The sequence below is a fragment of the Oncorhynchus mykiss genome, chromosome 27, assembly GCF_057628025.1.
Source record: "Oncorhynchus mykiss isolate SJ-2025 chromosome 27, ASM5762802v1, whole genome shotgun sequence".
Taxonomy (NCBI): domain Eukaryota; kingdom Metazoa; phylum Chordata; class Actinopteri; order Salmoniformes; family Salmonidae; genus Oncorhynchus; species Oncorhynchus mykiss.
The window spans coordinates 31,895,793-31,920,458 of NC_143048.1; the positions used below are offsets into that span (position 1 = coordinate 31,895,793).

Genomic DNA, 24,666 nt, shown 5'->3' on the forward strand with positions numbered 1-24,666 from the left:
TAGAGACAATGTTTTAGCCCTCAAAACACTGAGTGAAAGCTTCAGAGACAATGAGCTTCTCTTCAGTAAAACATGAACACCTGATTCACCGAATCAATTCTTTACATCCTGTACTTTCTTTGTTGATACCACTTGAGTCATAAGATTTTAACATTATAAAGGTATTATCCAGGTTCTGGTATGCTTAGATCTTATTGTCTTAAAAGTAAAAAGCTGTACTATGACAAAATAGGGTCTTGCTACAGAACCTTGTCTGCAAATTACAAGCACAGGTCACGTTGGGGTCATAACAGAATGTGTAATTTAATCTATTAAACACAAAAACTATGTTTCAAGTGTGAATTAGTCAGGTCTGATTCTGAAAAAGAAAAGGACGTTTTTCCCTACTTCACTAGTATTCTTTTTTTGCTAAAAAAAGTAATTCCAATAGTTATCGACTCCTCCACATGGCAGACAAGTCATTCAAAACTAAAAACACTACTTTGATTTGATTTGAGTTCAACTACCACCAAGATGCTTCAAAAGATAGTTAAATGACTTGTTGAACTAAATGTAGTTCACTAGTCCCCAACATTGGTAATTATCCACTATCAGTCTAACCTTGGAGCACCACTTCACCAGAAACTCCAATCTCAACTCGGAACAAACTCCAATCTACACCGGGGGTGAAATTCTGGGAATGTAATGACTCTCAGAGGTGTGTGTGTGTGTGTGTGTCAAAGAGAAAGTGTGTATGTGTGTGTGTGTGTCAAATAGAAAGTGTGTATGTGTGTGTGTGTGTCGATGTGATTGCTGGTGTGTATGTGTGTGTGAGAGTGTGTGCATGTGATTGCTGGTGTGTATGTGTGTGTGTGTGTGCATGTGATTGCTGGTGTGTATGTGTGTGTGAGTGTGAGCATGTGATTGTTGGTGTGTATGTGTGAGTGTGTCGATGTGATTGCTGGTGTGTATGTGTGTGTGTGTGTGAGTGTGTGCATGTGATTGCTGGTGTGTATGTGTGAGTGTGTGCATGTGATTGCTGGTGTGTATGTGTGTGTGTGAGTGTGTGCATGTGATTGCTGGTGTGTGTGTGTGTGTGTGCATGTGATTGCTGGTGTGTATGTGTGTGTGAGAGTGTGTGCATGTGATTGCTGGTGTGTATGTGTGTGTGAGAGGGTGTGCATATGATTGCTGGTGTGTATATGTGTGTGAGAGTGTGTGCATGTGATTGCTGGTGTGTATGTGTGTGTGAGAGGGTGTGCATGTGATTGCTGGTGTGTATGTGTGTGTGAGAGTGTGTGCATGTGATTGCTGGTGTGTATGTGTGAGTGTGTCGATGTGATTGCTGGTGTGTATGTGTGTGTGTGTGAGTGTGTGCATGTGATTCCTGGTGTGTATGTGTGTGTGTGAGTGTGTGCATGTGATTGCTGGTGTGTGTGTGTGAGTGTGTCGATGTGATTGCTGGTGTGTATGTGTGTGTGTGTGTGTGTGAGTGTGTGCATGTGATTGCTGGTGTGTATGTGTGAGTGTGTGCATGTGATTGCTGGTGTGTATGTGTGTGTGAGTGTGAGTATGTGATTGCTGGTGTCTATGTGTGATTGTGTGCATGTGATTGCTGGTGTGTATGTGTGTGTGAGAGTGTGTGCATGTGATTGCTGGTGTGTATGTGTGTGTGAGAGTGTGTGCATGTGATTGCTGGTGTGTATGTGTGTGTGAGAGTGTGTGCATGTGATTGCTGGTGTGTGTGTGTGTGTGTGTGTGTGTGCGAGAGTGTGTGCATGTGATTGCTGGTGTGTATGTGTGTGTGTGTGCATGTGATTGCTGGTGTGTATGTGTGTGTGAGAGTGTCAGCATGTGATTGCTGGTGTGTATGTGTGTGTGAGAGTGTGTGCATGTGATTTCTGGTGTGTATGTATGTGTGTGTGAGAGTGTGTGCATGTGATTGCTGGTGTGTATGTGTGTGTGAAAGTGTGTGCATGTGATTGCTGGTGTGTATGTGTGCCCCTGTGGATCTTATCTACACTTCTTTACATCACCTACCTGTTTTTCAAAAGCCCTTCTTCACCTTGACAGAAAGAGGTGAACCTATACCACTGTTCTCCGCTCTCATCCATCATTTCTCAATCAGTCCATATCTAAGACAGGCTAGAGGGCTAATCTCCAGCCCGCCTAGCTACTCACTAGACTCCATGATCACTCGGCTACGCATGCCTCTCCCTAATGTCAATATACCTTGTCCATTGTTGTTTTGGTTAGTGATTATTGTCTTATTTCACTGTAGAGCCTCTAGCCCTGCTCAATACGCCTTAGCTAACCCTTTAGTTCCACCTCCCAATAATACAGTGACCTCACCTGGTCTAAATGATGTCTCTAGAGACAATACCTCTCTCATCATCACTCAATGCCTAGGTTTATGTCCACTATATTCACATCCTACCATACCCTTGTCTGTACATTATGCTTTGAATATATTCTTCCGTGCCCAGAAACTTGCTCCTTTCGCTCTGTTCCGAACGCACTAGACAACTAGTTCTTATAGCCTTTAGCCGTACCCTTATCCTACTCTTCCTCTGTTCCTCTGGTGATGTAGAGGTTAATCCAGGCCCTGCAGTGCCTAGTTCCACTCCCATTCCCCAGGCGCTCATTTGTTGACTTCTATAACTGTAAAAGCCTTGGTTTCATGCATGTTAACATTAGAAGCCTCCTCTCTAAGTTTGTTGTATTCACTGCTTTAGCACACTCTGAAAACCCGGATGTCCTAGTCGTGTCTGAATCCTGGATTAGGAAGCCCACCGAAAACACTGACATTTCCGTCCCTAACTATAACATTTTCCGACAAGATAGAACTGCCAAAGGGGGCAGAGTTGCAATCTACTGCATAGATAGCCTGCAGAGTTCTGTCCTACTATCCAGGTCTGTGCCCAAACAATTTGAGCTTCTACTTTTAAAAATCCACCTCTCTAAAAACAAGTCTTTCACCGTTGCAGCTTGCTATAGACCACCTTCTGCCCCCAGCTGTGCCCTGGACACCATATGTGAACTGATTGCCCCCCATCTATCTTCAGAGCTCGTGCTGATAGGTGACCTAAACTGGGACATGCATAACACCCCAGCTGTCCTACAATCTAAACTAGATGCCCTCAATCTTATATAAATTATTGTCACGCCCTGGTCTTAGTATTTTGTGTTTTCTTTATTATTTTGGTCAGGTCAGGGTGTGACATGGGTTAATTATGTGGTGTGAACATGAACACCAACTACGCCGCATTTTGGTCCGATCCTTGCTACACCTCCTCTTCAGAGGAGGAGATAGAAGAAAACCGTAACAGAATCACCCACCACAACAGGACCAAGCGGCGTGGTGACAGGCAGCGGCAGCAGGAGCAGCAAAATCCGGATTTCTGGACATGGGAGGAGATATTGGATGGAAAAAGACCCTGGGCACAGCCTGGAGAATATCGCCGCCCCAAAGAAGAGCTGGAGGTGGCGAAGGCAGAGAGGCGATGGTATGAGGAGGCAGCACGGCGACGCGGATGGAAGCCCGAGAGTCAGCCCCAAACATTTCTTGGGGGGTGGGGCTCACAGGGAGTATGGCTAGTTAGGAGACCTGCACAAACTTCCTGTGCTTATCGGGGGGCTAGAGAGACCGGGCAGGCACCGTGTTATGCTGTGGTGCGCACGGTGTCTCCAGTGCGGGTGCATAGCCCGGTGCGGTACATACCAGCTCCTCGTATTGGCTGGGCTAGAGTGGGCATCGAGCCAGGTAAGGTTGGGCAGGCTCGGTGCTCAAGAGCTCCAGTGCGCCTGCACGGTCCGGTCTATCCAGTACCACCTCCACGCACCAGCCCTCCGGTGGCAGCTCCCCGCACCAGGCTTCCTGTGCGTGTCCTCGGCCCAGTACCACCAGTGCCAGCACCACGCATCAGGCCTACAGTGCGCCTCGCCTGTCCAGCGCTGCCAGAGCCTTCCTCCTCTACTGCGCTGTCGGAGTCTCCTGCCTGTCCAGCGCTGCCGGAGCCTTCCTCCTCTACAGCGCTGCCGGAGTCTCCCGCCTGTTCTGCGTTGCCGGAGTCTCCCGCCTGTTTAGTGCTGCCAGAGCCTTCCTCCTCTACAGCGCTGCCGGAGTCTCCCGCCTGTTCTGCGTTGCCGGAGTCTCCTGCCTGTTCAGCGCTGCCAGAGCTGCCAGTCTGCAATGAGCAGCCAGAGCTGCCAGTCTGTAAGGAGCAGCCAGAGCTACCAGTCTTTAAGGAGCAGCCAGAGCTGCCAGTCTGTAAGGAGCCAGAGCCGCCAGTCAGCATGGAGCCACAGCCGCCAGTCAGCATGGAGCAGCCAGAGCCGCCAGTCAGCATGGAGCAGCCAGAGCCGCAAGTCAGCATGGAGCAGCCAGAGCCGCCAGTCAGCATGGAGCAGCCAGAGCCGCCAGTCAGCCAGGATCTTCCAGATCCGCCAGTCAGCCAGGATCCGCCATTTAGCCAGGATTCACCATTCAGCCAGGATCTGCCATTCAGCCAGGATCCGCCATTCAGCCAGGATCCGCCAGTCGGCCAGGATCTGCCAGAGCCGCCAGTCAGCCAGGATCTGCCAGAATCACCAGCCAGCCAGGATCTGCCAGATCCATCAACCTGCTTGAGCTTCCTCTCAGTCCTGAGCTTCCTCTCAGTGCTGAGCTTCCTCTCAGTGCTGAGCTACCCCTCAGTCCCGAGCTACCCATCAGTCCCGAGCTACCCCTCAGTCCCGAGCTGCCCCTCAGTCCAGAGCTGCCCCTCAGTCCAGTGGGGCCCTTGGTGATGGTTTCTAGGCCAAGGTCGGCGGCGAGGGTCGCCAATCTAAGGACGCGATTCAAGTGGACTGAGACTTTGGTAGAGTGGGGTCCACGTCCCGCGCCGGAACCGCCACCGTGGACAGACGCCCACCCGGACCCTCCCCTGGGGTGGGTTTAGGTGTGCGGCCGGGAGTCCGCACCTTGGTGGGGGGGTTCTGTCACGCCCTAGTCTTAGTATTTTATGATTTCTTTATTATTTTGGTCAGGCCAGGGTGTGACATGGGTTAATTATGTGGTGTGTTTTGTCTTGTTTTTTTTGTAGGTATTGGGATTGTGGTATAATGGGGTTATCTAGGAAAGTCTATGGCTGTCTGGAGTGGTTCTCAATCAGAGGCAGGTGTTTATCGTTGTCTCTGATTGGGAACCATATTTAGGCAGCCATATTCTTTGAGTGTTTCGTGGGTGATTGTTCCTGTCTCTGTGTTAGTTTGCACCAGTATAGGCTGTTCGGTTTTTCACGTTGATTGTTTTGTATTATGTTTGAGTTTTTCCTTTATTAAAGAACATGAACACCAACTACACCGCATTTTGGTCCGATCCATGCTACACCTCCTCTTCAGAGGAGGGCACCCTCATAGATATCATCCCAACCAACCTGCCCTCCTAATACACCTCTGCTGTCTTAAACCAGGATCTCAGCGATCACTGCCTCATTGCCTGCGTCCGTAATGGGTCTGCGGTCAAACGACCACCCCTCATCACTGTTAAAAACTCCCTAAATCACTTCAGCGAGTAGGCTTTTCTAATCTACCTGGCCCGATTATCCTGGAAGGATATTGACCTCATTCCATCAGTAGAGGATGCCTGGTTATTCTTTAAAAGTGCTTTCCTTACCATCTTAAATAAACATGCCCCAATCAAAAAAGTTAGAACCAGGAACAGATATATCCCTTAATTCACTCCAGACCTGACTGCCCTTGACCAGCACAAAAACATCCTGTGGCGTTCTGCATTAGTATCGAATAGCCCCCACGATATGCAACTTTCAGGGAAGTTTGGAACCAATAAACACATGCAGTTAGGAAAGCAAAGGCTAGCTTTTTCAAACAGAAATTTGCATCCTGTGGCACAAACTCCAAAATGTTCTGGGACATTGTAAATTCCATGGAGAATAAGATCACCTCACCTCTGTCCACTGCAGTGAGGCTAGGAAACATTGTCACTACCGATAAATCCCCGATAATTGATCATTTCAATAAGCATTTTTCTACGGCTGGCCATGCTTTCCACCTGGCTACCCCTACCCCGGGCAACAGCTCTGTACCCCCCACAGCAACTTGCCCAAGCCTCCCCATTTCTCCTTCAACCAAATCCAGAAAGCTGATGCTCTGAAAGAGCTGCAAAATCTGGACCCCTACAAATCAGCCGGGCTAGACAATCTGGACCCTCTCTTTCTAAAATAATCCGCCGCAATTTTTGCAACCCCTATTACTGGCCTGTTCAACCTCTCTTTTGTATCGTCTGAGATTTCCAAAGATTGGAAAGTTCTCGCTGTCATCCCCCTCTTCAAAGGGGGAGACACTCTAGACCCAAACTGTTACAGACCTATATCTATCCTACCCTGCCTTTCTAAGGTCTTCGAAAGCCAAGTTAACTAACAGATTACTGACAATTTCGAATCCCACCATACCTTCTCCGCTATGCAATCCAGTTTCTGAGCTGGTCATGGGTGCACCTCAGCCACGCTCAAGGTCCTAAATGAGATCATAACCGCCATTGATAAGAGACAATACTAAGCAGCTGCATTCATCGACCAGGCCAAGGCTTTCAACTCTGTCAATCACCACATTCATATCGGCAGACTCAACAGCCTTGGTTTATCAAATGACTGCCTCACTTGGTTCACCAACTACTTCACAGACAGAGTTCAGTGTGTCAAATCAGAGGGCCTGTTGACCGGACCTCTGACAGTCTCTATGGGGGTGCCACAGGGTTCAATTCTCGGGCTGACTCTTTTCTCTGTATCAACAATGATGACGCTCTTGCTGCTGGTGATTCTCTGATCCACCTCTACATAGATGGCATCATTCTGTATACTTCTGACCCTTTTTTGGACACTGTGTTAACTAACCTCCAGACGAGCTTCAATGCCATACAACTCTACTTCCGTGACCTCCAACTGCTCTTGAATGCCAGTAAAACTAAATGCATGCTCTTCAACCGATCGCTGCCCGCACCTGCCCTCCAGTCCAGCATCACTACCCTGGACGGCTCTGACTTAGAATATGTGGACAACTACAAATACCTAGGTGTCTAGTTAGATTGTAAACTCTCCTTCCAGACTGACATTAAGCATCTCCAATTCAAAATTAAATCTAGAATCGGCTTCCTATTTGCAAGAAAGCATCCTTCACTCTTGCTGCGAAAAAATACCCTCATAAAACTGACTATCGTACCGATCCTTGACTTCGTCGATGTCATTTACAAAATAGCCTCAAACACTCTACTCAGCAAATTGGATGCAGTCTATCACAGTGCCATCCGTGTTGTCACCAAAGCCCCATATACTACCCACTACTGCGACCTGTATGCTCTCGTTGGCTGGCCCTCGCTTTAAAACATTCGTAGCCAAACTCACTGGCTCCAGGTCATCTATACATCTTTGCTAGGTAAAGCCCCACCTTATCTCAGCTCACTGGTCACCATAGCAGCACCCACCCACAGCACACGCTCCAGATATATTTCACTGGTCACCCCCAAAGCCAATTCCTCTTTGGCCGCCTTTCCTTCCAGTTCTCTGCTGCCAATGACTGGAACTAATTTCAAAAATCTCTGAAGCTGGAGACTCATATCTCCCTCTCCAACTTTAAGCATCAGCATCACATTCATCTTCTGCACATCTATCACTCCAGTGTTTAATTGCTAAATTGTAATTATTTCTCAACTATGGCCTATTTAATGCCTTACCTCCCTTATCTTACCTCATTTGCACACACTGTATATAGACTTTTCTATTGTGTAACTGACTGTATGTTTGTTGATTCCATGTGTATTTCTGTGTTGTTGTTTGTGTCGCACTGCTTTGCTTTATCTTGGTCAGGTTGTAAATGAGAACTTGTTCTCAACTAGCCTACCTGGTTAAATAAAGGTGTTCTCAACTAGCCTACCTGGTTAAATAAAGTTGAAATAAAAATTAAATCATTTTAAAAATCTAACAGACAGGCCTTGTCTTCCTTCAGTGTGTCTTCACACTACTAGAGGATAGAGAGAGTTGAATTGAGAGGAGAGTTGATAAGAGGCCAGAGAGTGTGTGGTGTCTGTGAGAACTACAGAGCCTTATCAGACCTCTTGATCAGAGAGAGAGAGAGACTGAGAGTGTGGCCGTAACTACATATGAGGACACCGACACCTCTAATTTTTTTTATATACAGTACCAGTGAAACGTTTGGACACACCTACTCAATCAAGGGTTTTTCTTTATTAGCATTATTTTCTACATTGTAGAATAATAGTGAAGACATCAAAACTATGAAATAACATATGGAATCATGTAGTAACCAAAAAAGTGTTAAACAAATCAAAATATATTTTAGATTCTTCAAAGTAGCCACCCTTTGCCTTGATGACAGCTTTTCAAACTCTTGGCATTCTCTTGACCAGCTTCACCTGGAATGCTTTTCAAACAGTCTTGAAAGAGTTCCCACATATGCTGAGGACTTGCTGGCTGCTTCAAAGGTCGGGTCATCTTATGCAGCACTCCATCACTCTCCTCAGTCAAATAGGCCTTACATAGCCTGGAGGTGTGTTTCGCGTCATTGTGCTGTTGAAAAACAAATGATTGTCCAACTAAGTGCAAACCAGATGGGATGGCTAATATCTGCAGAATGCTGTGGCAGCCATGCTGGTTAAGTGTGCCTTGAATTCTAAATAAATTACAGACATCACCAGCAAAGCACCACCGCACCATCACGCCTCCTCCTCCATGTTTCACGTTGGGAACCACACATGCGGAGATCATCCGTTCACCTACTCTGTGTCTCACAAAGACACAGCGGTTGGAACAAAAAATCTTGCATTTGAACTCATCAGACCAAAGGACAGATTTCCACCAGTTTAATGTCCATTGCTCATGTTTCTTGGCTCAAGCAAGTCTCTTCTTCTTATTGGTGTCCTTTAGTAGTGGTTTCTTTGCAGCAATTTGACCATGATGTGTCTGTTACTTCAATTCTTTGGGCTTAAATATATTTTGATTTGTTTAACACTTTTTTGTTTACCACATTATTCCTTGTGTGTTATTTCATTGTTTTGATGTCTTCACTACTATTCTACAATGTAGATAATAGTAAAAATAAATAAAAACCCTTGAATGAGTAGGTGTGTCCAAACCTTTGACTGGTACTGTATATATGTACAGCATTTTGTACACAATATAGAATATCAGTTACGATTCAACATCTAAGTATTGCTCCCAGCATTGAGCAAAGCCCCGAACGCTTACATTCTTCATCTGACTGAGTTCTAATCGCGTCTGCCTCTCTGAACAAATGGAATCATGAACAGTGGCTTGTTTGTTATGTTCACCTGCGTCCCCGGGATTTGCCTTTGTAGCAGCACATTCACCCCTTTCTCAGGGCCTGAGATGTGAAACGAAGTACCCCAGCTCGCAGTGGGCTTAAGTAAACAACTTGAGATGCTGATGACAGTGTGTTTGTGAGATTCCGGGCACAAGGGCTTTTTAAAACCGTCCCACGATTCCTGCCATGGATACAGACTTCCCCCAAACAAACAAAGACCGACTCTCTGAGAATGTGTGCACCGATGGTAAGTAGTCGCTTATAGATATGTCAGTGGCTAGCTGACGGGAAATCAAATCCAAGTTTATTGGTCGTGTACACAGATTTGCAGATGTTATCGCAGCTGCAGCAAAATGCTTGTGTTATCTAGCTAGCTCCAACAGTTCAGTAATATCTAGCAATACAAAACAATACACACAATACAACAAAAACACAATAAATGTGAGAAGGACAGTCTGGAATATAAATATATAGAGAAAATCTGTACTAATATTACCAAATAAAAAACCTATATTTTTCAACATGCACATGACATATTTCCCTACAGGTCAATATTACAATGCAAACATACAGTTCTAAGAATGTTGTAGGTTTTCAATTCGTTGAAAGATGCTACATGTCAGTGTGATGCATTTATCTGTTCTTATACTGTAACATTACCACTGTATAGCTAATAGGGTAGGTGTTTGTAGATCGACTGAGGTGAATGAACACACAGCAGCCAAGTCATTTTTGCTTTTCTTTGCCCTAAAAGAGAGAGAGAGTGAACGAGGGAAAGAGTGTGAGAAAGAGAGAGACAGAGACAGTGAGAGAGAGGAGGGAAAGAGTGTGAGAAAGAGAGAGACAAAGACAGTGAGAGAGAGGAGGGAAAGAGTGTGAGAAAGAGAGAGACAGAGACAGTGAGAGAGAGGAGGGAAAGAGTGTGAGAAAGAGAGAGACAGAGACAGTGAGAGAGAGGAGGGAAAGAGTGTGAGAAAGAGAGAGACAGAGACAGTGAGAGAGAGGAGGGAAAGAGTGTGAGAAAGAGAGAGACAGAGACAGTGAGAGAGAGGAGGGAAAGAGTGTGAGAAAGAGAGAGACAGAGACAGTGAGAGAGAGGAGGGAAAAGGCAGAGAAAGAGAGAGACAGAGACAGTGAGAGAGAGGAGGGAAAGAGTGTGAGAAAGAGAGAGACAGAGACAGTGAGAGAGAGGAGGGAAAAGGCAGAGAAAGAGAGAGACAGAGACAGTGAGAGAGAGGAGGGAAAGAGTGTGAGAAAGAGAGAGACAGAGACAGTGAGAGAGAGGAGGGAAAGAGTGTGAGAAAGAGAGAGACAGAGACAGTGAGAGAGAGGAGGGAAAGAGTGTGAGAAAGAGAGAGACAGAGACAGTGAGAGAGAGAGAGGAGGGAAAAGGCAGAGAAAGCAAAAGAGAGGAAAAGAGCCACTTCACACCGCAGTTTCAGAAGAGAGGAAGGAAGGAGGAGGACGGGATAAGAAGAGGAAGAGCCAAGTCATTTATTTCTTCCCCTTTTTTTATTCATTATCTTCCTCCTCTTATCAGGTCCAGTGCCCAAGGCCAGCCTGCCAATCTGATTGGCTTTAAGAGGTTTCTGAAACAGCTTGCCAGACAATAGTTTTCCCATTCTCAGGAAGAGAAAATACCTCTCAGACTTCCTTCTGAGCTAAGATGCTTGGTCTAGACTTAACTTTGATTTCTACATTATTTCCACCCAGTTCCTTACAGTCAAAGGTTACACTGAAATACACCCAAAGCAAACATTTCAAATCCTACAATGAAAAGCAATCAACCAACATAAATATCCTTATTTTCTCTTCCATGTTATTATCATTGCTGAATACATCCTTTGCAGAGGGGGAACAAATATGAACACCCATCGCCTTGATTAATCATGGTCAGGTTTAATTCTGGGGTGAAGAGGGCAGAATCACCATGGCTGATGGGGAAGTGTGCAGCCAAGCTTGGAACAAACAGCCACTAGAACAAAGGATGAGGATAAACCAAGGGTTATGGCTGAATATGCAGATGTGTTTTTGGACAGGCGGGCGGACGGACGGACGGACGGACGGACAGACGGACGGACAGACAGACAGACAGACAGACAGACAGACAGACAGACAGACAGACAGACAGACAGACAGACCGGGGCATGGTAATGATGTGAAAGTTCAGATGTGTTTTTGGACGGACGGACGGACAGACAGACAGACAGACAGACAGACAGACAGACAGACAGACAGACAGACAGACAGACAGACAGACAGACAGACAGACAGACAGACAGACAGACAGACCGGGGCATGGTAATGATGTGAAAGTTCAGATGTGTTTTTGGACGGACAGACAGACAGACAGACAGACAGACAGACAGACAGACAGACAGACAGACAGACAGACAGACCGGGGCATGGTAATGATGTGAAAGTTCAGATGTGTTTTTGGACGGACGGACAGACAGACAGACAGACAGACAGACAGACAGACAGACAGACAGACAGACAGACAGGGCATGTTATTGTTCTGTTACTGTCATGCCAGGGCTCTCTCACAGATTGAACAAGGACCTTGGAGAGATGTATAACCCTTACAAATTGACACGGGGACTACAGTAAAATAACATAGTTGTTGTAGTACACTCTTAGAAAAAATGGTTCCAAAAGGTGTGTGTGTGGCTGTTTCGGCTGTCCCCATATGAGAACCATTTTTAGTTCCAGGTTTAACCCTTTTTATTATCAGGTAAACCCCTCTACATGGAACCCAAAAGAGTTCTACCTGGAACCAAAAAGGGTTCTTCAAAGGGTTATCTTTCGGCGACAGCCAAAGAACCCTTTTTGGTTCTAGATAGCACCTTTTTTGCAGGAGACTGGTGATACGACATGTCCTTTGATAATTCCTGACCATGACATTTTCCACCCCCCTTGTCTCTTACACCACCATCTCCCTCTTGACACTGCCTAGAGGGATCAGTGTCCACTCACAGAGGAGAGTGAGGGGGCGAAGCTTCTTCCTATACTGAAACGTTTAAAATCCTAATTTGTGAAATACAAAATGCAAATAGTTTTCAAAGGGAGGATTAACTGTGAGCCGTGGGAGAGCGGCTAATGTCACCCTGCACAACACAATCCCTGGCCTCCCTCTGTGCTCTGTGTGCTCTCTGTGTGTGTGTGTGTGTGTGTGTGTGTTCTTAGATGTTTGGATTCCTGTTTATACTTGCGGGTGGAGTCCCAATGAATGCTGTGAATACTTGGTGCTGTATTTCTGTAGCCTGACTTGTGATATTCCTGTCTTGTGATATTCCTGTCTTGTGATATTCCTGTTGTTATATTCCTGTCTTGTGATATCCTGTCTTGTGATATTCCTGTTGTTATATTCCTGTCTTGTGATATTCCTGTCTTGTGATATTCCTGTTGTTATATTCCTGTCTTGTGATATTCCTGTTGTTATATTCCTGTCTTGTGATATTCCTGTCTTGTGATATTCCTGTTGTTATATTCCTGTCTTGTGATATTCCTGTCTTGTGATATTCCTGTCTTGTTATATTCCTGTCTTGTGATATTCCTGTCTTGTGATATTCCTGTCTTGTGATATTCCTGTCTTGTGATATCCTGTCTTGTGATATCCTGTCTTGTGATATTCCTGTTGTTATATTCCTGTCTTGTGATATTCCTGTTGTTATATTCCTGTCTTGTGATATTCCTGTTGTTATATTCCTGTCTTGTGATATTCCTGTTGTTATATTCCTGTCTTGTGATATTCCTGTTGTTATATTCCTGTCTTGTGATATTCCTGTTGTTATATTCCTGTCTTGTGATATTCCTGTCTTGTGATATCCTGTCTTGTGATATCCTGTCTTGTGATATTCCTGTTGTTATATTCCTGTCTTGTGATATTCCTGTCTTGTGATATTCCTGTTGTTATATTCCTGTCTTGTGATATTCCTGTCTTGTGATATTCCTGTCTTGTGATATTCCTGTCTTGTGATATTCCTGTCTTGTGATATCCTGTCTTGTGATATCCTGTCTTGTGATATTCCTGTTGTTATATTCCTGTCTTGTGATATTCCTGTTTTTATATTCCTGTCTTGTGATATTCCTGTTGTTATATTCCTGTCTTGTGATATTCCTGTTGTTATATTCCTGTCTTGTGATATTCCTGTTGTTATATTCCTGTCTTGTGATATTCCTGTCTTGTGATATCCTGTCTTGTGATATCCTGTCTTGTGATATTCCTGTTGTTATATTCCTGTCTTGTGATATTCCTGTCTTGTGATATTCCTGTTGTTATATTCCTGTCTTGTGATATTCCTGTTGTTATATTCCTGTCTTGTGATATTCCTGTTGTTATATTCCTGTCTTGTGATATTCCTGTTGTTATATTCCTGTCTTGTGATATTCCTGTTGTTATATTCCTGTCTTGTGATATTCCTGTTGTTATATTCCTGTCTTGTGATATTCCTGTTGTTATATTCCTGTCTTGTGATATTCCTGTCTTGTGATATCCTGTCTTGTGATATCCTGTCTTGTGATATTCCTGTTGTTATATTCCTGTCTTGTGATATTCCTGTCTTGTGATATTCCTGTTGTTATATTCCTGTCTTGTGATATTCCTGTCTTGTGATATTCCTGTCTTGTGATATTCCTGTCTTGTGATATTCCTGTCTTGTGATATCCTGTCTTGTGATATCCTGTCTTGTGATATTCCTGTTGTTATATTCCTGTCTTGTGATATTCCTGTTTTTATATTCCTGTCTTGTGATATTCCTGTTGTTATATTCCTGTCTTGTGATATTCCTGTTGTTATATTCCTGTCTTGTGATATTCCTGTTGTTATATTCCTGTCTTGTGATATTCCTGTCTTGTGATATCCTGTCTTGTGATATTCCTGTTGTTATATTCCTGTCTTGTGATATTCCTGTCTTGTGATATTCCTGTTGTTATATTCCTGTCTTGTGATATTCCTGTTGTTATATTCCTGTCTTGTGATATTCCTGTTGTTATATTCCTGTCTTGTGATATTCCTGTTGTTATATTCCTGTCTTGTGATATTCCTGTTGTTATATTCCTGTCTTGTGATATTCCTGTTGTTATATTCCTGTCTTGTGATATTCCTGTCTTGTGATATCCTGTCTTGTGATATCCTGTCTTGTGATATTCCTGTTGTTATATTCCTGTCTTGTGATATTCCTGTCTTGTGATATTCCTGTTGTTATATTCCTGTCTTGTGATATTCCTGTCTTGTGATATTCCTGTCTTGTGATATTCCTGTCTTGTGACATTCCTGTCTTGTGATATCCTGTCTTGTGATATCCTGTCTTGTGATATTCCTGTTGTTATATTCCTGTCTTGTGATATTCCTGTTTTTATATTCCTGTCTTGTGATATTCCTGTTGTTATATTCCTGTCTTGTGATATTCCTGTTGTTATATTCCTGTCTTGTGATATTCCTGTTGTTATATTCCTGTCTTGTGATATTCCTGTCTTGTGATATCCTGTCTTGTGATATCCTGTCTTGTGATATTCCTGTTGTTATATTCCTGTCTTGTGATATTCCTGTCTTGTGATATTCCTGTTGTTATATTCCTGTCTTGTGATATTCCTGTCTTGTGATATTCCTGTCTTGTGATATTCCTGTCTTGTGATATCCTGTCTTGTGATATTCCTGTCTTGTGATATCCTGTCTTGTGATATTCCTGTTGTTATATTCCTGTCTTGTGATATTCCTGTCTTGTGATATTCCTGTTGTTATATTCCTGTCTTGTGATATTCCTGTCTTGTGATATTCCTGTCTTGTGATATTCCTGTCTTGTGATATTCCTGTCTTGTGATATTCCTGTCTTGTGATATTCCTGTCTTGTGATATTCCTGTCTTGTGATATTCCTGTTGTTATATTCCTGTCTTGTGATATTCCTGTCTTGTGATATTCCTGTCTTGTGATATTCCTGTCTTATGATATTCCTGTCTTGTGATATTCCTGTCTTATGATATTCCTGTCTTGTTACATTCCTGTCTTGTGCTATTCCTGTCTTGTGATATTCCTGTTTTGTAATAGTGCTGTTGTGATATTCCTGTCTTGTGATATTCCTGTTTTGTAATATTGCTGTTGTGATATTCCTGTCTTGTGATATTGCTGTTGAGATATTCTCGTCTTGTTATTTTCCTGTCTTGGGATTTTTCTGTTGTGATATTCCTGTCTTGTGATATCCTGTCTTGTTATATTCCTGTCTTGTGATATTCCTGTTTTGTGATATTCCTGTTGTTATATTCCTGTCTTGTGATATTGCTGTCTTGTGATATCCTGTCTTGTGGTATTCCTGTCTTGTGATATCCTGTCTTGTGATATTGCTGTTGTGATATTCCTGTCTTGTGATATTCCTGTCTTGTGATATTGCTGTCTTGTGATAATCCTGTCTTGTAATATTTCTGTTGTGATATTCCTGTCTTGTGATATTCCTGTTGTTATATTCCTGTCTTGTTATATTCCTGTCTTGTGATATTCCTGTCTTGTGATATTCCTGTCTTGTGATATTGCTGTTGTGATATTCCTGTCTTGTGATATTCCTGTCTTGTGATATCCTGTCTTGTGATATCCTGTCTTGTGATATTCCTGTTGTTATATTCCTGTCTTGTGATATTCCTGTTGTTATATTCCTGTCTTGTGATATTCCTGTTGTTATATTCCTGTCTTGTGATATTCCTGTTGTTATATTCCTGTCTTGTGATATTCCTGTTGTTATATTCCTGTCTTGTGATATTCCTGTTGTTATATTCCTGTCTTGTGATATTCCTGTCTTGTGATATCCTGTCTTGTGATATCCTGTCTTGTGATATTCCTGTTGTTATATTCCTGTCTTGTGATATTCCTGTCTTGTGATATTCCTGTTGTTATATTCCTGTCTTGTGATATTCCTGTCTTGTGATATTCCTGTCTTGTGATATTCCTGTCTTGTGATATTCCTGTCTTGTGATATCCTGTCTTGTGATATCCTGTCTTGTGATATTCCTGTTGTTATATTCCTGTCTTGTGATATTCCTGTTGTTATATTCCTGTCTTGTGATATTCCTGTTGTTATATTCCTGTCTTGTGATATTCCTGTTGTTATATTCCTGTCTTGTGATATTCCTGTTGTTATATTCCTGTCTTGTGATATTCCTGTCTTGTGATATCCTGTCTTGTGATATCCTGTCTTGTGATATTCCTGTTGTTATATTCCTGTCTTGTGATATTCCTGTCTTGTGATAATCCTGTTGTTATATTCCTGTCTTGTGATATTCCTGTCTTGTGATATTCCTGTCTTGTGATATTCCTGTCTTGTGATATCCTGTCTTGTGATATTCCTGTCTTGTGATATCCTGTCTTGTGATATTCCTGTTGTTATATTCCTGTCTTGTGATATTCCTGTCTTGTGATATTCCTGTTGTTATATTCCTGTCTTGTGATATTCCTGTCTTGTGATATTCCTGTCTTGTGATATTCCTGTCTTGTGATATTCCTGTCTTGTGATATTCCTGTTGTTATATTCCTGTCTTGTGATATTCCTGTCTTGTGATATTCCTGTCTTGTGATATTCCTGTCTTATGATATTCCTGTCTTGTGATATTCCTGTCTTATGATATTCCTGTCTTGTTACATTCCTGTCTTGTGCTATTCCTGTCTTGTGATATTCCTGTTTTGTAATAGTGCTGTTGTGATATTCCTGTCTTGTGATATTCCTGTTTTGTAATATTGCTGTTGTGATATTCCTGTCTTGTGATATTGCTGTTGAGATATTCTCGTCTTGTTATTTTCCTGTCTTGGGATTTTTCTGTTGTGATATTCCTATCTTGTGATATCCTGTCTTGTTATATTCCTGTCTTGTGATATTCCTGTTTTGTGATATTCCTGTTGTTATATTCCTGTCTTGTGATATTCCTGTCTTGTGATATTGCTGTCTTGTGATATTGCTGTCTTGTGATATCCTGTCTTGTGGTATTCCTGTCTTGTGATATCCTGTCTTGTGATATTGCTGTTGTGATATTCCTGTCTTGTGATATTCCTGTCTTGTGATATTGCTGTCTTGTGATAATCCTGTCTTGTAATATTTCTGTTGTGATATTCCTGTCTTGTGATATTCCTGTTGTTATATTCCTGTCTTGTTATATTCCTGTCTTGTGATATTCCTGTCTTGTGATATTCCTGTCTTGTGATATTGCTGTTGTGATATTCCTGTCTTGTGATATTCCTGTCTTGTGATATTCCTGTCTTGTGATATTGCTGTTGTGATATTTCTGTCTTGTGATATTGCCGTCTCCTTTCCCAAAGGAGTGAGAAAGACAGAGAGAGAGAGAGGTAGAGAGAGAGAGAGAGAGAAAGAGAGACAGACAGAGAGAGAGAGAGAGAAAGAGAGATAGGTAGAGAGAGAGAGAGAGAGAAAGAGAGACAGACAGAGAGAGAGAGAGAAAGAGAGAGAGAGGTAGAGAGAGAGAGAGAAAGAGAGACAGACAGAGAGAGAGAGAGAGGTAGAGAGAGAGAGAGAGAAAGAGAGACAGACAGAGAGAGAGAGAGAGAAAGAGAGACAGACAGAGAGAGAGAGAGAGGTAGAGAGAGAGAGAGAGAAAGAGAGACAGACAGAGAGAGAGAGAAAGAGAGTTACACACATGCACACCCACCCACATAAATATACTGTACTTCAAAAGACAGAGACACTGATCGCTGACAGATTTGAAGCGAACTGAATCAAAGGCATTAGGCGAGACACAGAAAGACAGTGAGACAGACCCTTAGGTACACCACCCACGGCTCATCCCTCCTAATACTAATCACCTTGCCAGCCAGGTTTGCAGACAGGTTTAACGTCAATGTGTACCGCCACGCTCTCTGTGGATCTCTTCTGTCCACAGTCGAAGGCTGTGACCAGGACCTCATACTGTTGCTGCTTATCAAAGCTCAGCTTCTCTGTGTTCCTGATGTTACCTACGGAGGACAGGGAAGAGGTCAGAGGTCAGCTTCTCTGTGTTCCTGATGTTACCTACGGAGGACAGGGAAGAGGTCAGAGGTCAGCTTCTCTGTGTTCCTGATGTTACCTAAGGAGGACAGGAGAGGTCAGAGGTCAGCTTCTCTGTGTTCCTGATGTTACCTACAGAGGACAGGGAAGGGGTCAGAGGTCAGCTTCTCTGTGTTCCTGATGTTACCTAAGGAGGACAGGAGAGGTCAGAGGTCAGCTTCTCTGTGTTCCTGATGTTACCTACAGAGGACAGGGAAGAGGTCAGAGGTCAGCTTCTCTGTGTTCCTGATGTTACCTAAGGAGGACAGGGAAGAGGTCAGAGGTCAGCTTCTCTGTGTTCCTGATGTTACCTACGGAGGACAGGGAAGAGGTCAGAGGTCAGCTTCTCTGTGTTCCTGATGTTACCTATGGAGGACAGGGAAGAGGTCAGAGGTCAGCTTCTCTGTGTTCCTGATGTTACCTAAGGAGGACAGGAGAGATCAGAGGTCAGCTTCTCTGTGTTCTTGATGTTACCTACGGAGAACAGAGAAGAGGTCAGAGGTCAGCTTCTCTGTGTTCCTGATGTTACCTACGGAGGACAGAGAAGAGGTCAGAGGTCAGCTTCTCTGTGTTCCTGATGTCACCTACGGAGGACAGGGAAGAGGTCAGAGGTCAGCTTCTCTGTGTTCCTGATGTTACCTACGGAGGACAGGGAAGAGGTCAGAGGTCAGCTTCTCTGTGTTCCTGATGTTACCTACGTAGGACAGGGAAGATGTCAGATGTCAGCTTCTCTGTGTTCCTGGTATTACCTACGGAGGACAGGGAAGAGGTCAGAGGTCAGCTTCTCTGTGTTCCTGATGTTACCTACGTAGGACAGGGAAGAGGTCAGATGTCAGCTTCTCTGTGTTCCTGGTATTACCTACGGAGGACAGGGAAGAGGTCAGAGGTCAGCTTCTCTGTGTTCCTGGTATTACCTATGGAGGACAGTAGAGGTCAGAAGAATTGGAAGGTCACAATCAATATGAACTGTCACAACCATTGCTGTCACCAGGACACAGCATGTCTATGTGAGTGTGTACTTGTGAGTGTGTGCGCAGATGTGTGTGTGTGGGGGTGAGGGGGAAAATACTGCATGTGTGTATGTGTATTTACAGACTTGCTTTGTATTGTCAGGGTAGACAAGTCTAGACAGCACAATGTCTAAGCGTTTAGCCTGGTAAATAGAATGTGTTCACAACCCTCAGACTCAGTTTAGTGGAGGCAGAAAGCATGGAGGGAGCTGTTGCAGTCCTAACGTGCTGCTTAATATTTGATACGGTAGACTTCAGGCCGAAGAGAACAGGGCTGAATCAAACAGGGACGGAACAGAACAGACCGTTAAGTGTGTCATGAATGTAGAATGACATTAATTGTCTTCTAATGTTTATTTTCAGCTATGTCAACATGTAAATTGATGTTATAATTGAAGGGAATAGGCATCTCTGTCAGGTGGAAAGCACTCTGCATTATTGTGTGTGTGTGTGTGTGTGTGTGTGTCTGACAGGTGAAGCGACACACAGTGAAATGGGATGAGGTTACAGAACACTTGCGTTTTGTTTCAGGATGTTGTATTGAAAGTGGCTGATATTGCGTTGATTCGATCCCAATTCGCACAGTAGAGGGAAGTGTTAACTAAAGGGGAAAACTAGGAAGTTGAGTGAAGTTCAATATCGTGCTCCTCTGCGAGGGCAGTCCCGGGGATCTGTGCGCCCTTGTGCAGCTTAGGGGGAACATTGCTAGTGACCATCTCTCCTTCTTGCTCTTAATCCAAAATGGAGGGAAGGTGGCTTTCACAGACTCCAGTCACTCTGCTTCCATAGTCCTCTCAGTGTCTGGGTTGTGACTGGCCCTTGGCATGCTCGTTTAGAGTCTAAATGCAGAGTGAGTGGTGCATGGGGCCTGGCCAGAATGTCCTGTATTTCTGAGAGGATCACTATGTCATTACCCACAGAGAGAGAACCTGAGTGGCTTATTACAACAGCTCAGAGAGAGAGAGAGAGAGAGAGAGAGAGAGAGAGAGAGAGAGAGAGAGAGAGAGAGAGAGAGAGAGAGAGAGAGAGAGAGAGAGAGAGAGAGAGAGAGAGAGAGAGAGAGAGAGAGAGAGAGAGAGAGAGAGAGAGAGAGAGAGAGAGAGAGAGAGAGAGAGAGAGAGAGAGAGAGAGAGAGAGAGAGAGAGAGAGAGAGAGAGAGAGAGAGAGAGAGAGAGAGAGAGAGAGAGAGAGAGAGAGAGAGAGAGAGAGAGAGAGAGAGAGAGAGAGAGAGAGAGAGAGAGAGAGAGAGAGAGAGAGAGAGAGAGAGAGAGAGAGAGAGAGAGACAGACAGACAGACAGACAGACAGACAGACAGACAGACAGACAGACAGACAGACAGACAGACAGACAGACAGACAGACAGACAGACAGACAGACAGACAGACAGACAGACAGACAGACAGACAGACAGACAGACAGACAGACAGACAGACAGACATATATACAGACAGACAGACAGACATATATACAGAGAGATAATGAGAGAAAGAGAGAGAGAGAGAGAGAGACAAACAGACAGACAGACAGACAGACAGACAGACAGACAGACAGACAGACAGACAGACAGACAGAGAGAGAGAGAGGGACAGAGAGATATACAGAGAGAGAGACAGAGATATACAGAGAGAAATACAGAGAGAGAGACAGAGAGATATACAGAGAGAGAGACAGAGAGATATACAGAGCTATACAGAGAGAGAGACAGAGAGATATACAGAGAGATATACAGGGAGAGAGACAGAGAGAGACAGATATACAGAGAGATATACAGAGAGAGAGATATTGTCCTCTAATGCTTGTTTTCAGCTATGTCAACTTGTTAACAGTTGTTAATTGGGAAAGTAGTTCTGTACCTGTTGTTGTGTTCTGCATTCTCATCCCATTTCACTGTGTGTCGCCTCATCTGTCAGACACAGACACACACACACACACACACACACACACACACACACACACACACACACACACACACACACACACACACACACACACACACAGACACACACACACACACAATAACGCAGAGTGCTTTCCGCCTGACAGAGATGCCTATTCCCCCGTCTTCAATTATAACATTACTTACACGTACGTGTCAGTAGCCAAAATGCTCTCTGTCGGCTGACAACTGTGCAAAGCTAATAAAGGACATTTCTACACCCCAGCGTTTTCCAATGACAGAGAACAGTCTCTCTATCCTCCTCCACCTCTCTATCGTCCTCCTCTCTGTCCTCGTCTTCTCGCTCTACCATCCTCCTCCTCTGTCCTCGTCTTCTCTCTCTACCATCCTCCTCTCTGTCCTCGTCTTCTCTCTCTATCCTCCTCCTCTCTGCCCTCGTCTTCTCTTTCTATATCCTCCTCCTCCTCTCTATCGTCCTCCTCTCTGTCCTAGTCTTCTCTCTCTTTCCTCCTTTCTATCCTCATCTTCTCTCTCTACCATGCTCCTCTCTGTCCTCGTCTTCTCTCTCTACCGTCCTCCTCTCTGTCTTCATCTTCTCTCTCTATCCTCCTCCTCTCTGTCCTCGTCTTCTCTTTCTATATCCCCCTCCCTCTCTGTCCACGTCTTCTCTCTCTATATCCTCCTCCTCTCTGTCCTCATCTTCTCTCTCTACCATCCTCCTATCTGTCCGCGTCTTCTCTTTCTATATCCTCCTCCTCTCTGTCCACGTCTTCTCTCTCTATATCCTCCTCCTCTCTGTCCTCATCTTCTCTCTCTACCATCCTCTCTGTTCTCGTCTTCACTCTCTACCATCCTCCTCTCTGTCCTCGTCTTCACTCTCTACCATCCTCTCTGTTCTCGTCTTCTCTCTCTACCATCCTCCTATCTGTCTTTCGTCTTCTCCTCTCTACCATCCTCCACTCTGTCCTCGTCTTCTCCCTCTATCCTCCTCCTCTGTCCTCGTCTTCTCTCTCTATCCTCCTCCTCTCTGTCCTCGTCTTCTCTCTCTACCATCCTCCTCTCTGTCCTCATCTTCTCTCTCTATCCTCCTTCTCTCTGTCCTCGTCTTCAGTCTCAACCATCCTCCTCTCTGTCCTCGTCTTCTCTCTCTATCCTCCTCCTCTCTGTCCTCATCTTCTCTCTCTACCATCCTCCTATCTGTTCTCGTCTTCTCCCTCTATCCTCCTCCTCTCTGTCCTCATCTTCACTCTCTACCATCCTCTCTGTCCTCGTCTTCACTCTCTACCATCCTCCTATCTGTCCTCGTCTTCTCTCTATCCTCCTCCTCTCTGTCCTCCTCTTCTCCCTCTCTCCTCCTCCTCTGTCCTCATCTTCTCTCTTTACCATCCTCCTCTCTGTCCTCATCTTCTCTCTTTATCTCCTCCTCTCTGTCCTTGTCTTCAATCTCTACCATCCTCCTCTCTGTCCTCATCTTCTCACTCTATCCTCTTCCTCTCTATCCTAGTCTTCTCACTCTATCCTCCTCCTCTCTGTCCTCGTCTTCGCTCTCTATCTTCCTTCTCTCTGTCCTCATCTTCACTCTCTACCATCCTCCTCTCTGTCCTCGTCTTCTCCCTCTATCCTCCTCCTCTCTCAGCAGGTTATCTTTCTACATTTCTCTTTGATATCCTTCAGTCCATTATTTCTCTCTGTTTTGTTTTTCTCTTTTCTATCAGTCTCTTGTTCTGCCCTAATACTACCTCCCCTCACTCTCGCTCTCTCTGAGCTGTTGTAATAAGCCACTCAGGTTCTCTCTCTGTGGGTAATGACATAGTGATGCTCTCAGACATACAGGACACTCTGGCCAGGCCCCATGCACCACTCACTCTGCATTTTGACTCTAAATGAGCATGCCAAGGGCCAGTCACAACCCAGACATGGAAAGCAGTGCAACTGGAGTCTGTGAAAGCCACCTTCCCTCCATTTTGACTAAGAGCAAGAAGGAGAGTACATGACAGTAGGCAGTAAATCTGTGTGTGCTTGTGATCGGATTTGTGGAGAGTGACAGTGGGCGACATTGTCCCACAGAAAGCATCCTGTGTATCAGGGAGGGACATCTGTCAAAGTGTTTACTTGTATGTGTGTGTGTGTGTGTGTGTGTGTGTGTGTGTGTGTGTGTGTGTGTGTGTGTGTGTGTGTGTGTGTGTGTGTGTGTGTGTGTGTGTGTGTGTGTGTGTGTGCGTGCATGCGTGCGTGCGTGTGCGTGTGTGTGTGTGTGTGTGTGTGTGTGCGTGCACAGGCTTGTATGTGTGTTTGTGTGTGTGTGTGGTCATGATGTGGTCCAAAGCGTTTACTAACCATTGCGGTCGATGGCGAAGGGTGTGTTGGAGGTGGTGATCTGGTAGTTACAGATCTGGCTGTACTGAGGAGAACAGTCCTGGTCTGTAGCCTCCACCTGCAGGATGTTGTCATAGATCTTCTCCTCTGTCACCGCCGCGTGGTACTGGGCCTCCCGGAACACTGGAGAGAACTCATTCACATCATTCACCTGGATGTGTACCACTGCCCTGTGGACAGCAGGGGGAGACAGAGAGGACAGGGGTTAGAGTGGAAACTAGTAATTCAAGGGATACCATATAGGGTTTCCCAGCAAGGTATTGGGGTTCCCTTCACCGCAGTAACTCTACTCTCAGCACATCTGATTTAGTTTATCATCAAGACCATTGGTTAGTTCAATCGGGTGTGCTGGTGGTGGAATAGAACATATGGAAGGCTGTGGGACCCAATGACTGGGTTGGGAAATACTGCAAAAAGCAGTAAGAGCCGGTTGGTTGAGGCTTCTTTTATATGTTGTTATGGTTAAGGTGAGGGATTGTGCCTGAATTCTTTTGATGAGATTTACTTGAGATTTACTTGGGCTCCAGAGTGGTTCAGCAGTCTAAGGCACTGCATCTCAGTGCTAGAGGTGTCATTACAGATACCCTGGTTTGAATCCAGGCTGTATCACAACCGGCCGTGATTGGGAGTCCCATAGGGTGGCGCACAATTGGCCCAGCTTCGTCTGGATTTGGCCGGTGTAGGCCGTCATTGTAAATAATAGTTTGTTCTGAACTGACTTGCCTAGTTAAATAAAGTACTTTTTAAAAACCTTTTTGCTCCCCAATTTCATGGTGTCCAATTGGTAGTTACAGTCTTGTCTCATCGCTGCAACTCCCGTATGGACTGGGGAGAGGCGAAGGTTGAGAGCTAAGCATCCTCCAAAACACAGCCTAACCAAGCAGCACTGCTTCTTGACACAATGCCCACTTAACCCAGAAGCCAACTGCACCAATGTGTCGGAGGAAACACTGTATGCCTGGCAACTGTGTCAGCGTGCACCGCACTTTTGTGCTTCCCCATGGGTCTCCCGGTCGCGGCCAGCTGTGACAGAGCCTGGACTCGAACCCA

At 44.6% G+C, this 24,666-nt stretch overlaps 1 protein-coding gene across 2 annotated transcripts in view; it reads right to left on the minus strand.

The window, feature by feature from the left end:
• LOC110507154 (calsyntenin-2) overlaps positions 1-24,666 on the minus strand; it is a 445,555-nt gene that overhangs the window by 96,366 nt on the left and 324,523 nt on the right. For both annotated transcript variants that reach the window (XM_036965819.2, XM_036965818.2), the window contains exons 4-5: positions 23,578-23,786; positions 18,114-18,263 (exon numbers count right to left, since the gene is read on the minus strand). In XM_036965819.2, the coding sequence (XP_036821714.2) occupies positions 18,114-18,263; positions 23,578-23,786 (359 nt within the window). The remainder of the gene's footprint in view (positions 1-18,113; positions 18,264-23,577; positions 23,787-24,666) is intronic.